The 25,368-nt window shown below is 46.4% G+C and overlaps 1 protein-coding gene across 1 annotated transcript in view; it reads right to left on the minus strand.

Annotated features, from left to right (window-relative positions):
* Nucleotides 1-25,368, minus strand: part of LOC127060961 (F-BAR domain only protein 2-like) — a 259,614-nt gene that overhangs the window by 110,582 nt on the left and 123,664 nt on the right. The window contains exons 6-7 of the mRNA XM_050986304.1: nt 24,084-24,128; nt 21,227-21,299 (exon numbers count right to left, since the gene is read on the minus strand). Coding sequence (XP_050842261.1) covers nt 21,227-21,299; nt 24,084-24,128 — 118 coding nt within the window. The remainder of the gene's footprint in view (nt 1-21,226; nt 21,300-24,083; nt 24,129-25,368) is intronic.

Consider the following 25,368-nt stretch of genomic DNA (forward strand, 5'->3'; position numbering starts at 1 on the left):
GCATAAAAAAAAGGGACCCTGCTGTAAAGGAGGGATTTATGAGGTTGTTTCTTTTAATATTTGATATTGTGAAGGATAGACCTACTAAGCAGGAGTGGGAAAGTAAAAAATGTCCCAGTTCCCCAGTTGTCCCTAAACCCTTGTGCCGGCCTGCTTTTCCTAACCCCACTTCCCCTATGCTGAGGAGAACGGAGGGAGCAGACCGTCCAAAGCAGACGCAGGGCTGCTATCGTCTCCCTGGCTCCCCCTGCTCTTCTCGGTACCCTTGCCACAGTGGTGATGGCCTCACCGTTGGGGAATCTGTTCCTAAACCCCTTTCCAATCCCTTTATCCCCATAGATAACCCAGTAAATGTTAGAAGTTGCTTTGGTTCCTGAAACCCATTCCTCGCACACTCCAAAGAGGTGCCTCAGAACAGCTGCTGCCTCGTGGCAGCCACCCTGATGTCTCAAAATGGGTGCCACCACGTGGCGACCGTTCCCATGCCGGAAAATGGCTGCTACCTCATGGCAGACTCCTCTCCTTCCCAGAATCCCTTCCTCCTTACCCCCCAGCCCCGGACCCCGCCCTTCCCCCCTCCTCTTCCCCTGTGATGTCTGCATTGCTGTCTCCTCCCAAATATGATTGCGCAACTCCTCCCGTGTCACCTGACCCCTCCCCTCCTCCCACAGCAGTACCATCGGCCCCACCCCTTCCTCACACTGCCTCCGCTCAGAGTTCCGCCCCTCACCCTCAGGGTGCCGCCCTCCCAGTTCCTTTTTCCCACGCCCCACCCTCTGGTTCCCATGGTGATGCAGCAGCCGGGGGTGGGGGGACAGTGAGGCAGGATACATTGAGTAATACGGAGCCTTTGTTTTTAGCTCCTGTTGTGTACAATAGGAACGGGCAGCATCTGCGGTACAAGCCACTTTCATATGATATTATTTGGGATCTCTGCAAGTCCAAATGTGAATTTGGTCGAAAAAGTGAATTTTTTCGGAGCATTTTAAGATCTACTTTTTCGAAAACATTAATTCCTGATGATATTAAACGTCTGTTTAGTTGTTTGCGCCCCCATCAGAGTATAAACTGTGGGAAAGGACTTGGAAAAGGTTAACAGGGGATCTACTCCCAGAGACCCAAAAGAGTGAAGAGTGCGCCGCAGATGCTGAGGGCCACCCAATCACAATAGACCATCTTATTGGTGAGGGTGATTGGAGCTTGCCACAAAAGCAAGCAGCTGTGATACCTAGAGAAGTCTTAAATATGATTACATCTGCAGCTGAAGGAGCATTCTTTGGGATGCCTTCCAAAGAACCTGTGGCGCCTTACATTGCAATTAAACAAACTCTTTCTGAACCATTTGTAGATTTTGTTGACAGGGTCAGAGCTGTGGTTGAGAGAAAGGTGGATAACCCTCAGCTGCAAGAGCAGCTGATTTTAGACATTGTAACCACCAATGCTAACGAGATGTGCTGCAGAGTCATCCTGGCTCTTCCTGCGTCTCCACCGCTGACCCTGATCAGCTGATCGAGGAATGCACACGCAAAGCCATGCTGGTCATAGAGGACTTAATTAGAGCCAACTCGACATCAGAAGAGACGATGGCAGCAGCTTTCTCAGCTCCAGCGAGACCCAGCTTCTCCACAAGATCTCCAAGATCACCGGGGCCGCTGGGGCATCGTTGTTTTCATTGCGGCCGGGATGATCATTTCATTCATAGCTGTCCTTTCCTAGGGAGTGCTCCCCCAAGTGTGGGTGTAGATGTGAGGGGAGAAAATGGTGATCGAGTTTCAAGTCACCACACTCAAAAAAACTGAGCATTCAGCGCAAGCAAACCCCGCGCAGAGACATAAATAGGGCAAATAGCGGGGGGGCCAGTCACTTCAAAAAATAATTGCCAATTAACCACATCTGACTGTCGTGAACCATTCAGACTCACACTAACCCTGTCCTTTTTCCAATCAGGACTGGTATGAGATTGGTGCAGAGCTGGGACTTCTCCCACACATCCAGCAGGCGGAGACACGCAGGCACATTCCATCTCTGAATTGAAAGTACCTTGTAGTCGGGGAAACAAAACACACTCCCTTGGGGGTCAAAGTCGTTCCTGAAGTCCTTACCCTTAACCCGGAACGCTTCACCCTCATGACACACTGTGTCTACCCCCCCCCGTCCCTGCCAGAAAGCCAGATTATTGCACAAGCAATCCCAATACCCCATTTCATGTGTGATGACCTGGACCTTTCTGGTTTTTACACTGAGGTGCTGGGAGAGGAAAAGCCTCTTGTTTGGTGTGGCCTTAAGAGCAGGGGGCATTCTATCCAACTTCAGGGGATGATGGACACGGGGGCAGATGTGACATTCATTCCTCCACACAAATGGCCACCACAATGGGAGTTGCAGGATGTGAATCAGTCAGTTAAGGGGATTGGGGGTCTTCAATCAGCCCGAAGATCTAAGAGCCTAGTACAAATTCTGGGGCCGAATGGACAATTAGCGTCCATCCGCCCATTTGTCTTGAATTCCACATTTACCCTTTGGGGGAGAGATGCCATGTCACAGTGGGGGGAAAATTGGACCTGCCTGCTCCTCAGCCTTTTTAGGTGAGGCCACTGTGGGGCGCCCTACCTTGGAGCTGAAGTGGCTTACTGATAAACCAGTCCAGGTAGGTCAGTGGCCGCTCAACAAACAAAAATTAAAGGCACTCACCCCAATTGTGGAGACAGAACTGGCCAAGGGCCATATAAGTGGAAACCAACAGCCCCTGGAACGCTCCTGTTTTTGTTATCAGAAAGTATGGAGGTGACAGGTGGCATCTCCTCCACTATCTGAGAAAAATAAATGATGTCATCGAAGACATGGGATCTCTCCAACCATGGATGCCTTCCCCATCTATGCTCCCACAAAATTGGAAATTGGCAGTCATTGACATAAAAAGACTGTTTCTTTCACATTCCTCTTCACCCAGCAGAAGCGCCCAAACTTGCGTTCTCTGTGCCCTCCATCAACAGAGGGGCTCCCATGAAGCGCTACCATTGGACAGTTCTTCCACAGGGGATGAAAAACAGTCCTGTTATCTGCCAGTGGTATGTCGCGGGAGTTCTTTCCCCAGTGCGCAAAAGGGAGAAAAAATGCATAATATATCACTATATGGATGATATTCTTGTTTGTGCCCCTGACGACGACATGCTTGCACGTGCCTTAGAGGACACTATTACAGCCTTGACGGGGGCAGGATTTGAGCTGCAGGAAGAGAAAGTCCAAAGCCTGCTGCCTTGGAGGTATTTGGGCCTTGAAATCACAAAATGCACCATCACACCCCAAAGAATCCTAATTAATGACAACCCCAAAATCCTAAGAGACCTGCACCAACTTTGTGGTTCATTAAACTGGATCAGACCCTGGCTGGGGCTCACCACAAGGGAGTTGTTCCCTCTTTTCAACTTATTAAAAGGGGGGGAGAGCCTGGATTCCCCAAGGTCCTTGACTCGGGAGGCCAGGGCTGCACTCGAGAAGGTCCGCTCCACCATGGCAAGCCAGCAAGCCCACTGATGCCAGGAGGATCTGCCCTTTAATTTCATAATCCTGGGTAGGTTACCGCATCTCCATGGGTTGATTTTTCAGTGGGACACGGACCAGGGGGACCCCCTCTTAATCATAGAGTGGGTGTTCCTCAGTCACCAGTTTTCCAAAAGCATCACCAAGCCACAGGAACTGCTGGCCCAGCTGATCATAAGGGCTAGGGCTCGCTTGTGTGCGTTGGCAGGGTATGATTTCGCTTGTATCTACCTCCCCATTCAAACATCCACAGGAAAAATGGATTGTGATACCTGGGAGCATTTGTTCTGTCACAATGAGATTCTGCAATTCTCCTTAGATAGCTACACTGGACAAATTTCAATCAACCATCCGGCTCACAAATTATTTAACACCGAATTTAATCTGATCCCAAAAGAAATCCAAAGCCGTCACCCACTCAAAGACATGACAGTTTTCACAGAAGGATCTGGAAGATCCCACAAGTCAGTAATAACCTGGAAAGATTCTCAAACTCAGCTGTGGGAGGCCGATGTCAAGATTGTGGAGGGTTCTCCACAAGTTCCTGAGCTGGATGCAGTTGTCCAAGCCTTTGAGAAATTTTCAGAACCTTTTAATTTGGTAACTGATTCGGCTTATGTAGCAGGTGTAGTGTCCTGAGCAGAACATGCAGTACTCAAAGAGGTCTCTAATCCTGTCATCTTTAGCTTGCTCTCGGCGTTTATTACACCTGGTTTTCCACCGGGAGCAACCCTTTTTTGTGATGCATGTGAGATCACACACCGACCTCCCTGGGTTCATTGCCGAGGGAAACCGCAGGGCAGATGCCCTAGCTGCACCTGTGCAGTTGGCTGGCCTTCCTAATATCTTCCAGCAGGCCAAGTTAAGCCACCAGCAGTTCCATCAAAATGCCCCAGGGCTGGTCTGCCAATTTCATCTTCGGCGTGACCAAGCCAAAGCAATTGTGGACACGTGCCCCAACTGTCAGAAGACGACTTTACCATCATTGGGTTCTGGGGTGAACCCTAGGGGGCTCCGCAGTCGCGAGGTGTGGCAAACTGATGTCACGCATGTGCCAGAGTTTGGACGGTTCAAATATGTCCATGTATCTGTGGACACCTTCTCGGGGGCAGTCTTCGCCTCATCCCATGCTGGGGAAAAGGCAGCAGATGCTCAGAACCACCTAATGCATGCCTTTGCAGTTTTAGGAATTCCATCAGTTATCAAAACAGATAATGGCCCAGCTTATACCTCCAAGGCATTTGGTGAGTTCTTACAGGAATGGGGGGTACAACATTGGACGGGCATTCCACACTCCCCCACCAGTCAGGCTGTAATAGAACGCACTCACCAGACCTTAAAGCAAGTCCTCATCCACCAGCGGGGAGATGTCTGAGCTCTGTCCCCACATCTCAGGCTCTGCAAAGCACTTTTCACCATAAATTTCTTGAATTGTTCCTTTGACAGACCAGAGCTGCCAGTCCTGAGACACTTCCACCAGCACCAACACACAGGATTTAAGGAAAAACCACCTGTCCTTATCCGGGACCCAGACTCTGGAGAAATCCAGGGTCCGGTCCATCTCATCACTTGGGGACGTGGGTACGCCTGGGTGTCCACGCCCTCAGGTGTCAGATGGGTCCCTAAGAAATTTGTCAAACCCTGTACCCCAACAGGAACTGCCCAGGTGTCCCAGGCCGTGACTCCCCATGGACAACAAGATCCCAATGACCACACTTTCGCACAGAACTGAAAACGTCGCAGGAGGAAAAGACACTCCTAATGCTACCCCATTTCCTTCTTCTGTGCCTTTACCTTCAAGAACCTTGGACAGGTCATCACCTCCTTCCCCACAAAGCCTTCCTCAGTGTCCAAGATTGGGAAATCCAGAAAACAAACAGCACCAGGATGAAAAAGAGACTGGTCTTTGTTATTTTCCACAGTGCCCTTCTCCTTCCTTTTTAAACAAAGAAGGGGGAGATGTGGCATTGTGTGTTTTTAAAATCGGTTATTCCTTTTGTAACTCAACAATGGTTCGGTCCTCGGTTCCCCCCCATGTACTTCCCTCACAATGGTTTCTCCCTATTGGAGCTGCCCCCCCCTCCCCTACCTGTCATGGTAACCACCCCCCTTATCTCGAGAATTCTCTGTGTCAGTCATTCCTTAATTTGATGTATGATTTGCCCCTGGGGTTTTTCCCCTCCCCTGTGTGATCCTCAGTGGCTTAGCTATAACCCATGCTCCTCGCTGGGTCCTTGCTATTGGTAAGCTTTGTGTCTCCTCTCATCACACCCACTCCCTTTATCAGCGTCCCCCTGAGACCCCGTCTTTGGCACCTGTCCCTAGCACTGCCGGGGAAGAAGATTAAAAGATCCTTGGTACCTATACGGGTGTCCCTCCTCCTTCCTTTGCTTCGGTACCTCGTAGCTGAGATCCCGCCTGAGCCACCCACGCCACAGACAGTAACCACTACCCAGGGTTCCGGAGGGAATCCGGGAGTGGCGCTTCATGTGGCCATCTTCGGCCGGGCTGGGGGCATCCAGCCGGGCTCCCGCACAGCCCCAGCGGCCGCTGGAGAGAGGCTACAATTGTAGTTTTGGCTTTTGCAAATAATTAAGTGGATGCTATATGTTGTGCATTATAATATAATGTCAACTTTTGCAGAAGTAGCTATAGTTGTGAAATAATGACTAATGCTTTTATTTTTGTAGCTAACTGGCAATAATTAAATTAACTCAGACATCTGTGAAGTAGCTGATGTTGATTTAGAGTACTTGTGGTTTGTAGCAGGCACAGGGTCTGCAATGCCTCCCTGGCAGTCAGTTGTCTAAGATAAGAAATGTCTAGTCATGATGACTGGACCAAAGAAGCCCGTCTTCCACCTTCGCACCCTCATTATCTCTCTGTAAGATGATAGGTCACTTTTGCCTCTACCCTTACCATTGGACTGTTTCCTAAAACTCCTACACCCTATATAAACCCCTACTTTTGCCCAATTCGGCAGAAGAGCTGTCACTGAGACCCTTTGCAGAAGATACCAATAAAGACATCTCTGTGGAACCTCATACAGCACTTCTCCTCTCTCTCCCTGTGTCTGCCAAAGGCACTTAGCAAACCAAGAGGTGAAAAATACTAATGAGCTGAGAATCACTAAAGAGCTGATCTCCCTTAAGAGCTGAGCATGCTAAGTTTGCCTGTGGCCCTGGAGCCTGCCTGACGGGCCTGGAAAGGTTGTGCTTAACTGGACTTCTCTGTCTGGGACACCCACGGCAGCCGTTTTCGGGGAGACCCCGAAAACCTCTGAGCCACTTTAGTGGTTAACTTGCAATAACTGAAATAGCTAAACCATCTGCATGGTCAGATAACATTTGAGGAACAGGTGTGATGGGGACCCCTGGTTCTGCCACTTCAACTATCAGTAACTGTCACCTGCTGAAACCATGGAAGAGGGGGCCATTGTGGGGGGGGTGACACATGACCCTCAAAACCATGTCTTGGTTTGAAAAGATGTGTCTGCTAAGGAAGGCAGAAGCCCCTCTTGAAATGGAAAATGTAAACCCCCTCCCTCTGAATTATTATAATTTTGAAATTAAGGGGGCTTTCAGGCAAAGATATGGGAGTAGGAATAACAGTTCTTTATTAGGAAAAAAAAAATGTAGTAATACAAAACAACACTGACAGAGTCAGAATGTGACCTGACACCCTGCTGGTCAGGGTGTTGGTAGCAGTTCTATTAAATGGTGGATGCAGTCCTTCTGGAGTGACAAATGTGGTTCTGTTGAAGCAGTGATCCTGTAGAAGGGTGTAGTTTTCCTCTGAAGGTCCAGTGGTGGTGTAGATGGGCCTAGTCTTCCTCTGGGAATCCAGTGGGAAAAGGCTGCCTGCGGTGTTCCAAATCTCCTATTATATCCAGGTAGGAATGTTTGGCTCCTTCCACTGGGCAGAGCATCTCACAATGGGATGATGTAATTTTATCAGTCATGCAGTGAGACTCCATGGCTCATTAACAGAAGATATCTCCCCAGAGGGAGGATGGGTTGTGGAAGAGATAAAGAAAACTGCCCCACCTGATTCTAACAGATGATAATAGAATACACACCCCCAGCCACATCTTGCATTTGCAACCTAAGACACTACAACCAAGATTACTGCACATGCTCGAAAAAGGCAGATCAGAGGAGGGGCCATGCTAAAAAGTTCCTGCAATATGCAAACTAGTTTGAAGAAATGTTTCAATATGTATAATTGTTTATGAATATGTATTTGACTGATGCAATAGAAAGGGTATATAAGAAGGGTTGCTATGCTTAGCCAGTGTGGCTCTGGCTATAGCTACGCACCCAGTGCTGTTACTTTTGCTTTATTGATTTGGTTCTCTATTGTCCTTTATTCAATTTTTTAAAAAATCAGCTGAGGGGTGGGTTTCATTTCTCACATCTTTGAGCTGCAACCTGAGAAGCTGCATTTCACAAACCAAAACTGGTTTTGGGTGGATTTTGCAGTATGTTTTAGTCCCACTGCCTGTGGTTTTGCCAAGGAGGGGTCGGACCTGGTGTTTGCCCAGGAGGAGTTGGACCCACTGTCCACGAGTTTCAGCATCTCCTGCAGCTGCCGTGCTACTCCAGGAAGTTGAACCCAATCCACAAGGTTTTCCAGCTACCTGCCACTTACTGAGGAGGGGACGGGGGCATGTCTGACACTGCTGGTTTGGGTTTTTCTGACCCTTTCGCTGCTGCTGCTTGAAACCAGCTCACGGTGTGGCAGCAACATGGAACTAGATTCAGTTGGGTCAAAAAGGAGCAGGGATGCTGACACTGCAGGGCTGGAGCTACCTGAAAGAAAACCAGCGCCTCCCCATCTGCAACCAGAACTGCTTCATAATCCCCTGCCTTCCCAGTTTTCTTGTTCCAGGGGGAGGGTTGACCCAAGAGGAGCTTCTCTACCATCTTGTCTTTGTCCTCTGGGCCAAGCAGGCTGTTAGGGCAGCTGCCATTTTGGAGGAGGGGGGTACTCCGCCATCTTGGTATTTTTTGTTCCCGGGGGGCATATGAATCACCACTTTTGTATCTAGTGATTATTGCTGTTATCTTGGTTGCTGCTGTTTTGTTTTTAGTAAACTGTTGTTTTTTCACTTATATCTTCTCATATTCATGTCTCCTAATTGGTAAAAGGGGAGTGGTTAAAACTAAGGGGAGGTAACTCATTGTGGAGTCTCTGCCCCATATAAATTGTCTTAAACTAAGACAGGAAGCCTTATGAGGAATAACTGAGGTCATTACATCTTTTCAGCCTGGGAGAGACTGAGGGAAGACCTCATCGCAGTCTGCAGCTTCCTAATGAAGGGAAGTGGAGGGGCAGACGCTGGTCTCTTCTCTGTGGTGACCAGTGACAGGACCCAAGGGAATGACATGAAGCTGTGCCAGGGAAGGTTTAGATTGAATATTTTGAAAAGGTTCTTTACACATGAGACAGAGTGGAAATTTTCCAGAGTAGAAATCCATTTTGATTTAGGTGATATGTACATCTTTGAATTAAGTCTGTAGCTTGCAAACATAGCTGTTTAGTTTGACTGCCTGTTCTTGCAAAAAGCCTATGCTTGAAGAAGCTGCTTCAGCCGAAGGACAGAGATAAGGGTTGGGATCCCCTTGAACTCTGAAACAGACAGAGGAAAGGAAAGCAGAGCAAGATAACCCAGGAATTCTTTCCGATAAAGAAAAAATTAGCGGCAAATATCACGCGAAATCAATAGAATGAATATATATGAACCTATTGTGAAACTGCATGCATATGTATTTGAGAGGGAGATAAAAAAGGATCTGGAGTTCCCAGAGGCACGCACATCATTTTAAGAGGAATGATTCCCACATGCATCCAGCGCTGTAATAAACATACTGACTTTACAACTTTCACAAAAGTTGTGGAGTTTGCTTCCGCAAATCACACGTCCTAGGGTGATGCTTGTATCCCCAATCGTGTGTTCTGTTTATGCTGGATTTTATGTTCTGTGCCTTCAAGACTGGCTCTGAAGACTGGAGTTTTGTTTTGTTATCAGCCTGCTTACTCCTCCAACGGTCTGTGGGAGAAAGAGAGGGGGGCTTTTGCTTTTTGCTTTGCTTTCGCTTTGCTCTTGCTCCTGCTTTGCTCTTGCTTTTGCTCCTGCTTGTTAGTTTAGCTAGGCAGTCCGAATTTTCCCTGGACTGTTTTTCTTTCCCTTTCTTGGAAGTACTTGAGCCTGCTCCAGACTGGGACCTGGGAAACACCCAGAGTTTGCACCTTGTGGCCTGCAGCAGCCATTCCCAGTGCCGGAGGGACCGATAACAGAGTGACCACCCCAGGAGAGACTTTCTGAATTTGTCACCTTTTTTAGAGCGGTGAAAGAGTGGTGGCATCTGGCATTGTTAATTTTGTGTGCTGGGGGGTGCTGTGCCTGTTAAATAAACAGGTTCTTTTCACTTCTGTCCTAAGAATCCTTCCTGAACAAGTTGGGGGGAGGGGCGGTGTGGGTTTGCTTTCTGTAGGGGCCCCCTTTTGGAGTTTTTCTCCTAAATTTGCCCCAAACCAGGACAGCACAGAAGGTGGTTGGGCACTGGAACAGGCTGCTCAGGGAACTGGTCACAGCACCAAGACTGACAAAGTTTGAGAAGTATTTGGACAATGCTCTCAGATATGTGGTATGATTCTTGGGGCTGTCCTGTGCAGAACCACAAGTTGGACTTGGATGTGTGGCATCACGTCCAGCCGGGATAAATAGTAGTTTTGCCTCAGTAGCATATACAGAAGGTATATGCTACTGACCTGAGACCATGGGAAGCAGGATAGTGGAAAAGGGAATTCTAGTTAGGTCATGGTGAGAAGAGTGGGGTCATGGGAGTCAGTATGCTAATAGAACTATCCTATATTTGGTCAGGTTTCTGGTTCTTGTTCTCAGTTTGGTACCTGATACAAATAAGGTCATGTTCTAAGTTTGCATTCGTGATTGGACCCTTGCCCTCAAAAGACCCCTATACCTTGTTGTGGTGCCACACCCCAAGGGTCTTTGGATCTTGTTCCTTAACTGTGCATTTTTCATTGTTTGTTATTTTGTTATTAAAGTCTTTATTTTTCAGGCAAGACCATCGTTCCCATCCCTTATTCTGTCAGTTCCCCCCAGCCAAGCAGAACAAGGAGTTGCAGTGAGCGAAAACTTTGATATGGATGATCCTTGTGGGTCCCTTCCAACTCAGGATATTCTATGATTCTATGAACTGACTGCAACACTGTCTTCGGTTACAATAGAAGATGTAACCAGAAGTATGTATTCTATTACCATCGACGTAAGCAGTTAAGATAGGAGGGCTAGTGTCCTTTATCATCTCCATGACTCAACCCTGATAACACTCTCTGGGGAAACAGCTGCGACTAAGGTGACCATCTCTACTAATGGGCCATCAAGGTATCCCAGCATGACTCATAGTATTATATTATCCCATTGTGAAATGCCCTGCCCAGGGGGAGGAGCCAAACAGTCTGACCTGTATATAATCTGAGACTTGGAACACTATGAGGGCCCTACCCACTGGATTTCCAGAGGACAAGAGCTCAATAACTACCACTGGGCCTCCAGAGAAAGACCAGACCTTTCTACAGTATCACTGCTTCAACAAAACCACATCCATCATCCCAATTGGACTGTAGCCACCATTTAATCGGACTGCTACCACCACCTGACCAATAGGGTGACAGGTTGTATTCTGACTCTGTAAGTTTAAGACAGTGTTTCAATATTATTGCCTTTATTGTAAATTTTCCTGTTAAATTGTACTTCTGACTTGTAATTTCCTGCTGGTTTGCTTTCAGACTAGTACAGACCGCCCTTCCCTTTTCCCCTGTGGGGAGGAGACAGAAAAAATCATGAGTGAAGTTGAGCTTGGAAAGAAGGGAAGGGTGAGGGGAAGGTATTTTACAATTTGGTTTATCCTCATTATCCTACTCTGATTAGATTGGTAATAAATTCCATTAATTTCTCTAAATCAAGTTTGTTTTGCCTGTTATGGCAATTGGTGAGTGATTGTCCCTGTCCTTATATCAGCTCATGAACCTTTCGTTATATTTTCTCTCCCCAGTCTAGCTGAAGAGGGGAGTGTAAGAGCAGCTTTGGTGGGCACCTGGTATCTAACCAGGGTCAACTTGCCATGGTGGGACATCAATCATGAGTTAGAGTGATGGTCTTTCAGAAATAAATGTGCACGTGATTTACTGAAAAAAAATGCAAAACTTTTTCTGTCTTTCTACACAGTACACAAAAGTTTTTCTAAAAAATAAATAATGCTTCAATTCTGCAAAAACAGAAAAATAGTATTTTTTCCACATACAGAGCTAGCATTTCATGAGAAGTACACATAAGAATCGTATTATCTACTATGAGACACAACTGCTCACTAAAAAAATTTTAAAAGGTTTGTTAAACCTTAACAAAAATACAACAAAAGGACTAAATAAGGAAAAGTTGCAGTGCTGGGAACTGCCTTCGTGGTTGCCTACCACGTGGCCGGTTCCCAGCGCTGCAATTTTTCCTTATTTAGTCCTTTTGTTGCATTTTTGTTAAGGTTTAATAAACCTTTGTCTTGGTTTTGGACTGGGCACAATGCCAGTGCCTCCATGAAAACACATCCACGTAGTGTCTACTGTGAGATGTGACCAGAAACAGAGCAAGCAAACACCAATTTAGGAATAGAAGGGAAAAAAAAGTTTATTAACACACACACACACACACACACACACACACACAAAGAACAGAATGGAAATCTTTCAAACACATTTCTCCTCCCCCTCTCAACCCACATTACAACATACAATACGAACTCAAATCTTCCTTCAGTCCCCATCTCCCAGGTGTTAATTCTCAGTCTATTATCCTTCTTCAAACAATCAATACATTCCATTAAAGAGGAAGGAGTCTTCTCCTTGTGCCATTTCTTGACTAACCCCTTTCCATATCCCATGCTCTCACCATGGAAATGGACCAGAAGATTGCTTTTGGGGTTTCTCTTTTTAAGGATACTTTGGTCAGTTCCACAAAACGACAGTCTCTCCATTTTTGGGATAACAAAATCCCCCCCATTTCCCCCGGGGCAAGGGCTTCACGACAGAAATCCTCTCATTTCTGATTTCTGCCTACCACTACTCTTCACTGCCTTTCTTGGGTCTGAGCCATTGCTTTCCCCCCAAAACCGCAGTCTCTGTGTTACAATAGAAAGTTAGTCCGTCCACAGCCGAAAAAAAACTGCTCCTCCGTTTATCTCTTCCCAAGTAAATTCTTCTCATTAACTCCACTACTCCCTACTCACACAAACCTCTCATTTCACTTGTCCATTTCTTCTTGTTCTTATCTCTGTCCTCCGGGAGGATCAACGTCTGGAAGGTTTCCATCGTGAAGGAAAAAAAGTTAAAATCATCTCTAGGTGCCGGACTCTCTTCTCACTCTTGGCCGACTTCCAGGAGCTGCCCGGCGCGTCTTATCTCTTTTCTCTCTTCTCTCTCTCTCTCTCTCTAGGAAGCGGGGTGGGGGGGGGGGGGAATTTGCTCGGTGCTTTCACTACTTCCACCCCTCCATCCTTTCACTTCCCCCCCCGGTCTCTCTCTCTCTCTCTTTCCAAGATCCAAGGCCTGCGGCCTAGCTCATGGTGCCTCGTGGCCTTTTCCCCTCCCCCACCCGGCCTACAGCCGGAGGGGGAGAGAGAACTGACCTGATCCCTTTGCTGACCGACAAGCAAGAGAGGGTCACTTCCTGGGAGTTCTACCTTTATACCCTGTGTTCTCAGAGGCGGAACCATCTCCTCATTGGTCCAAACAGGTGCCAATATTCACACCTGAGCCCCCACTGGGCTAACCACTGTCTCCAAAAAAAAACCACTTCCTTTCAAACCACGACAACCTTTTAAAATTTTTTAAGTGAGCAGTTGTTGCTCACAATGGGGACTCCTACACAAGATATAAAGCCTCTTCTCCTGTGGCCCAGGAGATTTCAGACAAATGGCGGCCCTGCTGATTTTAGCAGATCAAACTACTTCTCTTGGGACCATCGGTGATTGCAGGTAAACCCAGAGACTACAAAGGAGTATATAACGAAAAAGAACAAGGAGAAGGATCTAGAGGATTGTGAGTATAAGTCTGTGTATGCCCAAAGTGTGAGTAAGGTAGCTCTGGGAGTGTGCATAGGGTAAAAGATCCTCATAATTATTTGGCCAGGATATAATTCCGTAATTCCAGTATATGAACGTGAGCGTCACATTAGTAATATATGATTCTGTACTGATCTGTTGAAGCTTCAGGATAATGGACGGTTGGAAGCAGGGCAGGACACGTAAGAGAAGAAGGTGGGGTAGCCAGCAGGACGTGTGTGGAAGAAGGGCAAAAATGCAGCAGGCGGGATGTGTAAAAGACAAAATCAGGGATCCCCAGCTTGGCAGGACTTCTGAGATTAAAAGATTTATAAGAGCTCAAGAGCACTTGGAGGTAGCCAAGTTGAGAACTACGGTGTTAAAATGATAGCAAAAATCACCATTCAGAAGAAAATGGCGTTCATGTCGGGACGGGTAGTCAAGGTAACTTTCCCAGCCTGCGGGCGGCAGGGGGGAAGGACCGTGTGGCTGCTCCACATGGCGCAGCAGTGCACTGAGTGCAATAAGCTCAGGGTAAGCTGGCAGCACAATAACTTCCAGAGCTTATCAGCCGAGGCACATGCCTGCCCACAGTGACTTAGTAGTGGCCAGTGCCAGCAGGGCTGCCGCTCGGGACAAGCTGAGTGCGTTGAGGTTCCCCAGGCCGGGGCTGCAGGAGACGGCAAGCAGAATTTCATGGGGCCGCTGCAGTGGTTCGCCTGTCCCGCGGGTGCAGACGAGGCCAGGCGCTGAGTCTGTGTGGAGTGGTGTTTGCAGATGCGCTGAGCGTGGTGGGTTTCCAATACTCACCCACACAGTGAAGATGGGGGAGGACCAGTGGAGGCGCGGTGCTGAGATTGCATGCGGCGCTGTTGGCGGTCAGAGACTGGCTGAGGTGCGGGTGTCCCCAGGCAGGGGCATGGGGTCTGCCACGGCTCCCCTGTGGAGCCGTGAGATCAAGACGCCATGTGGGTGATTGTTTCCCAGGTCGGCAGGAGGCTGTGGCTCACAATGGGGACTCCTACACAAGATATAAAGCCTCTTCTCCTGTGGCCCAGGAGATTTCAGACAAATGGCGGCCCTGCTGATTTTAGCAGATCAAACTACTTCTCTTGGGACCATCGGTGATTGCAGGTAAACCCAGAGACTACAAAGGAGTATATAACGAAAAAGAACAAGGAGAAGGATCTAGAGGATTGTGAGTATAAGTCTGTGTATGCCCAAAGTGTGAGTAAGGTAGCTCTGGGAGTGTGCATAGGGTAAAAGATCCTCATAATTATTTTGGCCAGGATATAATTCCGTAATTCCAGTATATGAACGTGAGCGTCACATTAGTAATATATGATTCTGTACTGATCTGTTGAAGCTTCAGGATAATGGACGGTTGGAAGCAGGGCAGGACACGTAAGAGAAGAAGGTGGGGTAGCCAGCAGGACGTGTGTGGAAGAAGGGCAAAAATGCAGCAGGCGGGATGTGTAAAAGACAAAATCAGGGATCCCCAGCTTGGCAGGACTTCTGAGATTAAAAGATTTATAAGAGCTCAAGAGCACTTGGAGGTAGCCAAGTTGAGAACTACGGTGTTAAAATGATAGCAAAAATCACCATTCAGAAGAAAATGGCGTTCATGTCGGGACGGGTAGTCAAGGTAACTTTCCCAGCCTGCGGGCGGCAGGGGGGAAGGACCGTGTGGCTGCTCCACATGGCGCAGCAGTGCACTGAGTGCAATAAGCTCAGGGTAAGCTGGCAGCACAATAACTTCCAGAGCTTATCAGCCGAGGCACATGCCTGCCCACAGTGACTTAGTAGTGGCCAGTGCCAGCAGGGCTGCCGCTCGGGACAAGCTGAGTGCGTGAGGTTCCCCAGGCCGGGGCTGCAGGAGACGGCAAGCAGAATTTCATGGGGCCGCTGCAGTGGTTCGCCTGTCCCGCGGGTGCAGACGAGGCCAGGCGCTGAGTCTGTGTGGAGTGGTGTTTGCAGATGCGCTGAGCGTGGTGGGTTTCCAATACTCACCCACACAGTGAAGATGGGGGAGGACCAGTGGAGGCGCGGTGCTGAGATTGCATGCGGCGCTGTTGGCGGTCAGAGACTGGCTGAGGTGCGGGTGTCCCCAGGCAGGGGCATGGGGTCTGCCACGGCTCCCCTGTGGAGCCGTGAGATCAAGACGCCATGTGGGTGATGGTGCCCAGAGGCGGCAGGAGGCTGTGGGCAGCACGGAGGGCTGCCAGCAGTGACTTTCGCCGAGCGCGCGGGGTTTCCAAGCCAGGGACCACGCAGGCCCACATGGGCAGTAGTGGGCCAGGAGCATCCAGCACTGTGGCTTTCAGCGGTTCTGACCCAACTGAGGGTGACCGTGGCCATCAGATGCACTGGAGCTGCCGGTCGTGAAGGCTGCACTCATGGACCGGGAGAGTTTGGAGGCATGGGGCTGCGGGCAGCAAGAGCCAAGGGTGCTGGATTCTTTGGGCTTGGCACTGCCGGGGGGTCCGGGCATTGGAGACCGGAGCCACCGGTCTGTTGGTGCAGGCTGCTGGTGGTGGGGGCTGCGCTCTCGTGGACCAAGAGATATGGAGGCTTGGAGCCATGGGCGGTGGGGGCCACGGGCAGCGAGGGGCGGCTGCTGGGTGTGGCAGGGCATGCAGGGTGCTTCACGTGCAGTGCCACCAAGGGTTGGGTTGGTTGTGGGAGGACCTTGTGGACCACAGAGGTCACTAGCCTGAAGACAGTGCCGCAGGATGCATTCTGCGTGGAAACCACTGACAGTCAAAAACTCCTGGTTGTGCAGGGGCTTTTCTGTGACCTACCAGTATGGGACTGAGCTGACGTGGAGAGGGGATGCGTGAAGGCACAGTGCCAGCTCGATGGGGAGGGGGCAGCGACTCAAGGATGTTGGGGGCAGCTGCGCCTGGCAGGGCTGGCACAGGGGCACCAGGCTGTGGAGACTCCCCTGCAACGTTCACCAGCGTGGAACCGCGCGAACATGAGAACACCACATGAGCGGCTAGGCAGCTGCTTCCACTAGTGTTCCATGAATATAAGCTAATGATTTGCTTTTATTTTTCCAAGAAGGCAAAGATTCTTCTTTCTCTTTTTCTTTTCCCCTCTCTTTTCATTCTTTTTCTCTCCTTCTAACTAATCAGAGAGATGGGTTCTGTCAGGAAAGCCTGTAGTCTATCAGAGAGGCAGGCTATGTCTAGAGAGCCTGTAATTAGAATGAACTGTGAACAAACCTCCACAAGTACCCCCCCCTTTAGTTAAAAGGTAAGAAGTATCCCTTAACAAAACACAACAGCATAGCTGTGTAAAGGGTGAGGAATGCCATAACCTATTTATTTACTCTTTGAACAGTACACTTGTAGGGATTACTTAATCACTGTCATATATTTAGATGTTGTACATTACTGATAGGTTTTGTATGCAGATACAATTGTAAGTGAAAATATGAGATAAGTTAGGAAACCTCTACTAACATTCTGCTTTCATTAGTGCATTTGAAATTACTTCATTTGCAAACTTGCAAAGCCTTCCAGAGAAAGCAGTTTCCAAATACCTTGTGGAAGCTTTGCACAGAAACGCTGTTAACAATTTTGGATTTTATTTATACGTGACATCTTAAAGATATCAGAAAGAGCTGAGCTGTTCTTTCTGTGTGGGGGGTTTGATGCACTACCTAACTATTAAATAATTTGGGCAATTCAGAAACTAGTTTAATAAGAATTTTTGTATTGCATTTCTAAATGCTGTCCATTATATCAGAAATCCTCTTGAGTTTTGCCTAACAAGAGAGGAAAGACAGCTTCTTATTTAAGCAGCTGGGGAAAGGGGACTTAGGTTTGGTTTTTGTATTGCCCTCTTCAGAGAAGATACAACAAATCTATGCTTGGCCTTAAAGGAATAGAGGTAGAGGATGAGACATATTAATGTATGCCATGGGAACACTGAGAGAATTTGAAAATTTGGCACCTCTTCATTTCAAAGCCTTCAGTCTCATCTACTGGAAAGTGCCTCAGTATTTTCATCATTCTGAGAACAGGGGACAGCCAGTGTATGCCTTGTTCTCTCTCTTTTCAGTGCCTTTCTCTCTGGTTCTAGCTTGTATTCATTTCAAAGGAGAAACCTCTTTTCCTTATAAAGGAGATAAGCCAAATTTTTTATACTTGTTATGCTGGAATTATTCTTTGTAAGAGAAGTACTTGTCCAAATCTTCAGAATCTAAATAAATGACCTCTCCTTCATGCCGATCAAGCCCCTAGAAAAGACAAAACAACAAAAAGTGCTCAGTTTTGTGCCCTCCTGCTGTTGTAGGGTGAGAGACAGGAGCCAAGAATCCAACACAGTCTTTCTTTAACCTTTCCTTTAAAACAACACTGTCTGTTCCCACCTCAAAGGCACAGAGGGTAAAATACTGCCTAGAAGCGGCAAGGTGGTAACAAACAGTAGATATCCTACTACTCTCTTCACAGAAGAGCTCTGGGGAGTGCTTTACACGTGTGTGCCAGTGTGTATCTATGGGTACATGTGTACCAAGGTGTGTGAGTCTGCACATACAATACCTGGTTGTGCTGGTGTGCACAGCTCTGGGTGCACACACAAGTACCAAGGTGTACATGTGCTGTGTGCATTACTGTATACATGTGTGTTAAATTACCCCCTCTCAGGTGTGACTAAGTTTGTGCACAACCCTATGTTTGTGAGTGTGCACAGGCTCTGCAAGTGTGAGCATACCCCTGTGTAAGATATGTGTGTTGATGACATTACACATATTAGTGTGCACAGATTTATATGCTTATGTTAATGTACACAAGTTCTACCTATCAGCAAGTCTTGTGTTTGTGAGTACATGTGCATTAGTAGAGACTGTGCATAAGTGAGTGTCTCTGTGGCACACGTGTGCTAGTGTGTGCAAGTAGAGCATGCACAGCTCCATGAGTGTGTACAAGTGTGTGCTGCTAACAAGTACCTCTGTACACCAAGGCTCTATACCAGTTAAACAAGCACCTGTGTGTGTGTACTAGTTCTGCACATACCCCTACGTGCAGACATGGGCTGAGCACGCCCAGAAACACAGCTCTGGATGCACAACTCCGTGCATCTGGCTGCTGCCCCCCTGAGAAAACAGATGTGTCTGTTTGTGTGTGTCAATGTCTATGTATCACTACTGAGCTCTACTGACCAGAGGAACTCTTAACTCCCTGTGTACAATATGTAGAGTTGAACTTAGTTTATAACAGAGATACAAACCAACCCATTCAAACTGCTGTTATTTATATTCTTATCTCATGCCTTAATTTTGTTGTAGACTTGTTAGAACGTATAAATGTGTGAACTCATTCTCATATATTGATAGACTAACACTACTCCCCTGTTACTGTACTTTGTGTAAGACAAGTCAAAGCCTAACGACTACTCTAAGTGCTTTAGATAACTGTTTAAGTAACATTTTGAACAGAGGATTTAAATTGTATTAGTCATTAATATAATTGTCTTCTGAAAATTACAAGTATCTGTTAAGGGGAGTGTGAGAGTCTGTCCGAAATATCCCTCATCTGCCTCACAATCGTCATTAGGGGACCACTGAAGAAAAGACTCCCCTGTCTAAAATCTCTGGCTTTGTAGGAGAAAGTTACACAAAGGCCCTGAGGCCTGAGAGCATTGCTAAGTTATTGTTTTCACAGGTGTGTTTTCTGCATGCTACACTGAGCCCAATGAGAAGAAGAAGGGGGCACTGTGCCCTTTTTTCAACAGTAGCCAATAGCCTTGGAAGCTGTCCTACCTCTTGGCCTGGCTGGACTTCTCCTGAGCTTTTGGGTGGTGCCCCACAGAAGACCCCTCTCACTTGTTTGCAACCACCGTGACAGACAAACTGAGATGTAAGAAGCCTCTTCACCAGAGAAAAAGTCAAGACATGAAATCCCCATGTGAGAAGGCTCCTCTCACACTTTCCAAGGACAGGGACTGAAACCCCCAACTCTAGGGAGGTGTGTAGGGGGAGGTGAGCTGACCAAAGCAAGATGGATGTTGCAGGTGAGGGCATTGAACCACAAAAACAATGGCCCTCGCCCACTGAGAATATGGACTGTGTGTACCATTTTCCAAACACCATTCTTTCCCCCTCAAAGATACAATAGATTCGGTTTCAAAATCATTCCCCTTCCCCCATCGAAAAAGAGTATAATTAGAGTCCAGATGAACTGCATCCTTGAGATCTCCCTGACGTAACAGGCGGATCCTCGACTGGACTGGACCAAAGGACCTCGTCTCTACGTTTGGTAGCTATATCCCCCTCTTTCTCTCTCTCTCTCTCTCTCTCTCTTCTCTCTCTTTCTCTATCTTTTTCTCTCCCTTAATCCCTCTATCCCATTTTGCTGTGGTCATTCAATAAAGGTGCATTTGTTTCGATTATTACTGCAAATCCCCTGTGCTGTGTCGGTTTTTTGCACCCTGAGATCAATCCACGAACCATCACAGAACCCTTTTATAAGGACAGTTCGTGACAGGGAGGATCAGTGAAAAATGTTAAAATGCTTCACTTAAAACTGAAGTATAGTGAGAACCAGAGGGCAAGACCAGGTTAGCCCCTGTACTCACCACCAAGAACATTATAATAACCCTGAAGCAGGCAGCAACCCTGTAGGCATGGTAGGTAGCGGTAAAAGCCATACTGGACCTCTGTTCACAAACTCTACCAATCATTTTGCTTAAAACCCTTTTCCACTGTCCTCACCCACATCAACAGATACTTTTAAAAATTAGTTAATTACTCGAGCCAAATAACTTAGAAAAGGGGGGATTGTTATAGATGGATAATGAGATGATTGGCTCTCGCAATTAAGAGATGAATACTGTGTGAATATTAAGACAAGCTATACTGATGTATAGTTATGTTGTTGTAGTTTAGATGTCCTCTGTTCTCCCCATAGTTCCCTTTCCCCCTGCTCTCTATTGTTACTATCAGACAGCCTGTGTTATCTAGGGCAAGTAGAAAGAAGGCATGCACATGTGCTCCTTCCATGGGGCAGTTGGGAATGGAAAAGCTTGTTGCTAAGGGGGCGAGGCATGACAATGCCTGACCCTCCAATCAAGTTACAAGAAAGCAGTCTCCACCAATAAACGACAAAGAAGAGCTGACTGACAGACTTTGGGAGGGGCCAGGGTTGGCTGATGCAACCCCCCCAGGAGTATAAAAGACTGAGCATCCATCTTGAAGATGAACCAGCCACATGGTAGGCAGCCACAAAGGCAGTTCCCAGTGCTGCAGTTTTTCCTTATTTAGTCCTTTTGTTGTATTTTTGTTAAGGTTTAACAAACCTTTTAAAATTTTTAAAGTGAGCAGTTGTCTCTCACATCTACAATGTTGAAATGTAGAACAAGGGATAATTACTTACCTCTGCAGAGGAAAGAATGAAACATGAGTAGGTTTTCTTAAGATCCTTAGTTAGAAAAATGTTAAATAGATGCAATGTTTTAATATTCATGGCACTCCTCTAAACTTTTGTTATAAAACCATTTTTTTTGTTACACATCAGCTAGTTTTCATGTATGATAAGGTTTCAAGCTGGAAATATACTTACATAGACTCAGTGTCTTTTTCTTTTTTCATAATCCCTGATAAACCAAATGGCTTCCTCTTTTCTGGTTTTATCCCTGTGAAACAAACACTTTTAATTTAAAGATCAAATAAATGAGTATATATGTCAATGTCAGACACTGGTGCATACCAATACCAAGACCTTTTAAGTGCTGCAATGACAAGTGATACAAAAATCTAACAGTGAAGGTAGGTATGAAGCTAAACTAAGTGAACAAAAGAATAAGAGAAAATTATTCCAATATGTTGTTCAATAGCATAATGTGCCATAGCAGGCCCAGAGCTTGCAAGGGCTTCCTGGCTGCCAGCAGCCTAAGATAGGAAATGCCGAGTCATGATGACTGGACCTTAGAAGCCCCTCTCTTCCGCCTTTGGACCCTTGCTTATCTCTCTGTAAGACTATAGGCCACTTTCTTTTGACCCTTGCTATTGGACAATTTCCAAAACCCCTGTACCCTATATACAGAGCTACTTTTGCCCAGCTCAGCAGAAGAGCTGTCCCTGAGACCTTCGCAGAAGACTTCAATAAAGACATCACTGTGGAACCTCATACAGCTTTATCCTCTCTCTACCTGCATCTGCCTGCCTGTGGCATCTAGCAAGCTAAGAGCTGAAATCACAATGAGCTGATAATCACTAAAAGAGCTGATATCACTTAAGCTTGCTAAGGTTGCCTGTGGCTAAGAACTGCTTGGGAACTCGGACAGACGGACAGGCCTGCGCCGAGCAGGACTGTGCTATCCAGACCCCATTGCAGCCTGTTGGGGACACCCCGAAACCCAGCTAAGGACGTGTTAATGTGCCAGTTTGGGCTGGAACAGAGTTAATTTAATTCACAGTAGCTGATATGGGGTTGTGTTTTGTATTTGTCCTCGAAACAGTGATGATAACCCAGGGATGTTTTCATTACTGATGCACAGGGCTTACACAGAGCCAAGGCCTTTTCTGCTTCTCATCCCACCCCATCAGTGGGGGCACACAAGAAGTTGGGAGAGAACACAGCTCGGACAGCTGACTGCAACTGACCACAGGGATATTCCAGACCCTATAACAACATGCTCAGTAATAAAGCTAAGGGGAAGGAGAAAAAGGGGATGTTCATAGTGATGGCATTTGTCTTCTCATTGCTATGCATGATGAGGCCCTGCTCCCATAGAGGTGGCTGAACACCTGCCTGCACATGGGAAGTGAGTGAATTAATTCCTTGATTTGCTTTGTTTACACGCACAGCTTTTGCTTTCCTACTAAACTGTCTGGCCTCAACCCGCAAGGTTTCTCACTTTTACCCTTCTGATTCTCTTCCCCATCCCACTGGAGGAGAGTGAGTGGCTCTGTGGGGCTGAGTTGCCTACTGAGGTTAAAACACATCAGCTTCAAAAAAAAAAATTAAAATATGGTTCAAGCAACACATTAATAACATAAGCCTCTATAAAACTCATCTTTGTTTTGCATCCAACTCTCCAAGCTGTGTATGCTGGACTGCCACTTATTTTATGGAAGATGGATGCACTGCCAGATTTGAGGAAAGGGAATGCTCACAGAAGCTCAACAGGAGCTATTGATTCAGCCAATCCTGAACAGATAATGGACTTGGGTCAGAAACTGAATCCTGTCTCTCTCAGCTACTGCAGTTCTACCCTGCTCTAATTTCCTTGCATTTTCCTGATACCTGCAAGCCCCTGTCTCTCCTAAAAAGTAGGATCTTGGTCCTGTAAAACCTAACATCTCTTGGCTTTCCAGCTGATGTCGAGTTCATGATTTCCCAGTGCTGTAGCCAGCTCTAATTCTGGCTTCCACTGAGTCTGGAAACGTGCCTTCTCTCTATATTTTCTTCCTTATTTTTAGTATGGGATATATGTAGCTTTAGTAAAGAAAAAAGTTTGCTTTCATATCCATTTAATGTAGTAAAAATAAATTTAAATATTCCATCAGACTTACTGCCATGTTTGCTTCTGTCCCCATTTTTTGCTGAATCTAAGTAGACTGTCAAACTTGAAACAAAATGACCAAGTGCAAGCATCCAATCCAACTAGTCTTCAGGTTTATTTTGATGTAAGATACTACCTTACTGCACGCCTTTAAGCAAAATGGTGGAAATAATTTGTTTTCTAGAATTTAACAATGGACAATTTGAGCGCGCCATTAAAAAACCCACAGTATTCCCATTTACAGAAATACATTACACAGCAAATAAGGAATCTCTTCACTTTTAGGAATTTTCAGGGTGAAATAACTCAAAATTTCTCACAAATCAGGTAGCTATAAATTCAGCCATATCTTATAGTTTAATAGAAAAAGAAATTGCTTCAAAATTATTTTTAAATTGCTAGTTGGGGATTTAGTTCCTTTCTGTGTGATATCCCACTCAAAACAATGAGAAATGGAATGTGAGAGTACATTCTGAACATGCATCTCCTTTGCTTCAGTCAAAAGGCTTATCATGGAAACCCAGAATGGTTTGGGTTGGAAAAGGCCTTAAAGATTATCTAGTTCCAACACTATACCATGGGCAGGAACACCTTCTGCTAGACCAGGTTGCTCCAAACCCCATCTAACCTGGCCTTGAACACTTCTAGGGATGGGGCAGCCACAGCTTTCCTGGGCAACCTGTGCCAGCGCCTCACCATCCTCACAGTAAAGAATTTCTTCCTCATACCTAATCTAAACCTACCCTTATAAAGTATTGTAGGTCTCATTTCTATGGAATTTTGTTTCTTAAAAAAACCCCAGCTTTTTGGTCTATGGGAATATAGAAATTAACATGTGACTATCCTTTTCTCCTCACCCTCATGTACTATCTACAGGATTCTTAGGTAAATAACTATGCTACAACAACTCACCTTCAACTGCACTGGCTGTGTTACATTCCTGAAATTCAACAGGGTCTGAAAGAAATAAAAACAAAGATAAACATTAGGTTAAATTTAATCTCAAATGAAGGTCAAACCCGAAGATATTTTAACAACTATTAATATTTCCTGAAACTACAAAACAATATAAATAAAAATTTATGTGGCAACTGAAAACCACAATTTCTCTGCCAATGGTCAAAAATCATACATGTACAGTGAATCATTAAATATTTCCTTTCCTCATACTGGAAAAACTAAAATACTACTGCACACTGTCTAAATACAGTTTAATTTTCAATATTATTACAACCACATGAAAAACTTCTTATTTGTTTTCTGATTCAAAATTTCATCCATAATATATATGAGAGACTGGAAAGATTGATGTCTCAAGACATTTTGGGGGGCATGTATGTGGGGGAGGGGGCAGGTTGGGCCTTGCCCAGGCGAGATAGTGAACTTCCCCCCCCTCCCCCGCCCTCCACCCCCTGCACTAGAGACAGTATCCCAGCCCTGTGGTGGTGCCAGTCATGGGCATAGTGGAGGTAATGCTCCACACCCATCCCTGGAGGCCCTAATCGAGCTCCTGAGTGGCCAAATGACCAGAGGTCCTACCTGAGGGAAGGACCAGGGCCCAGGAAGGCCAAAGGGTATTTAAGGCCAAACAGGAGGTCATCACATGGTTTAGACCCTATGTTCCTCTTGGAAGTTCTGTCTGAACACTTGGAAGCAAGGGGTTGGATGCACTCAACCCCTTAACTGAACTAGCAGTAGTTTGTTACAGGCTCAAAAGGACATAAATGGCCTGAGTTGTAGACAGGTCAAGAGTTTATCTAGTTCCTATCTGTTCTCTGAAAACCTGCAAAGGGGCAGAGTGACCCAGTGAGCATCAATGCATATGTGCTTGGAACACCAATCATGTGATTAACACATGAATAGCAGGTGGTACAAGGAGTCTCATACATGCCTTTCACATTTTATGAAATTTGACTACAAGCCAACCACTTTATTCCATAAATAAAACAGTGTAAGTGAGCCTTCTTTGAGCTCTCCCTGCTAAGTAGCTGACTGCATGGCAGTGATCTCCCCTTGAGCTGGGATGCCTCTCAAGGTTGCTACTCAAGGTCAAGACCTCTTACCAACTGCAGATCTTATAATATAGAGCACTAAGATTTTACCTTGGTAACTTTGATTCTGTCTTGGTAGTTTTGAATCACTGTTAAATCCTTTGTGCAGTATAGTAATAGAACAAACCTTGCCATCAAACTTTGTT

Source organism: Serinus canaria, chromosome W (genome assembly GCF_022539315.1).
Source record: "Serinus canaria isolate serCan28SL12 chromosome W, serCan2020, whole genome shotgun sequence".
In the NCBI taxonomy this organism is placed as follows: domain Eukaryota; kingdom Metazoa; phylum Chordata; class Aves; order Passeriformes; family Fringillidae; genus Serinus; species Serinus canaria.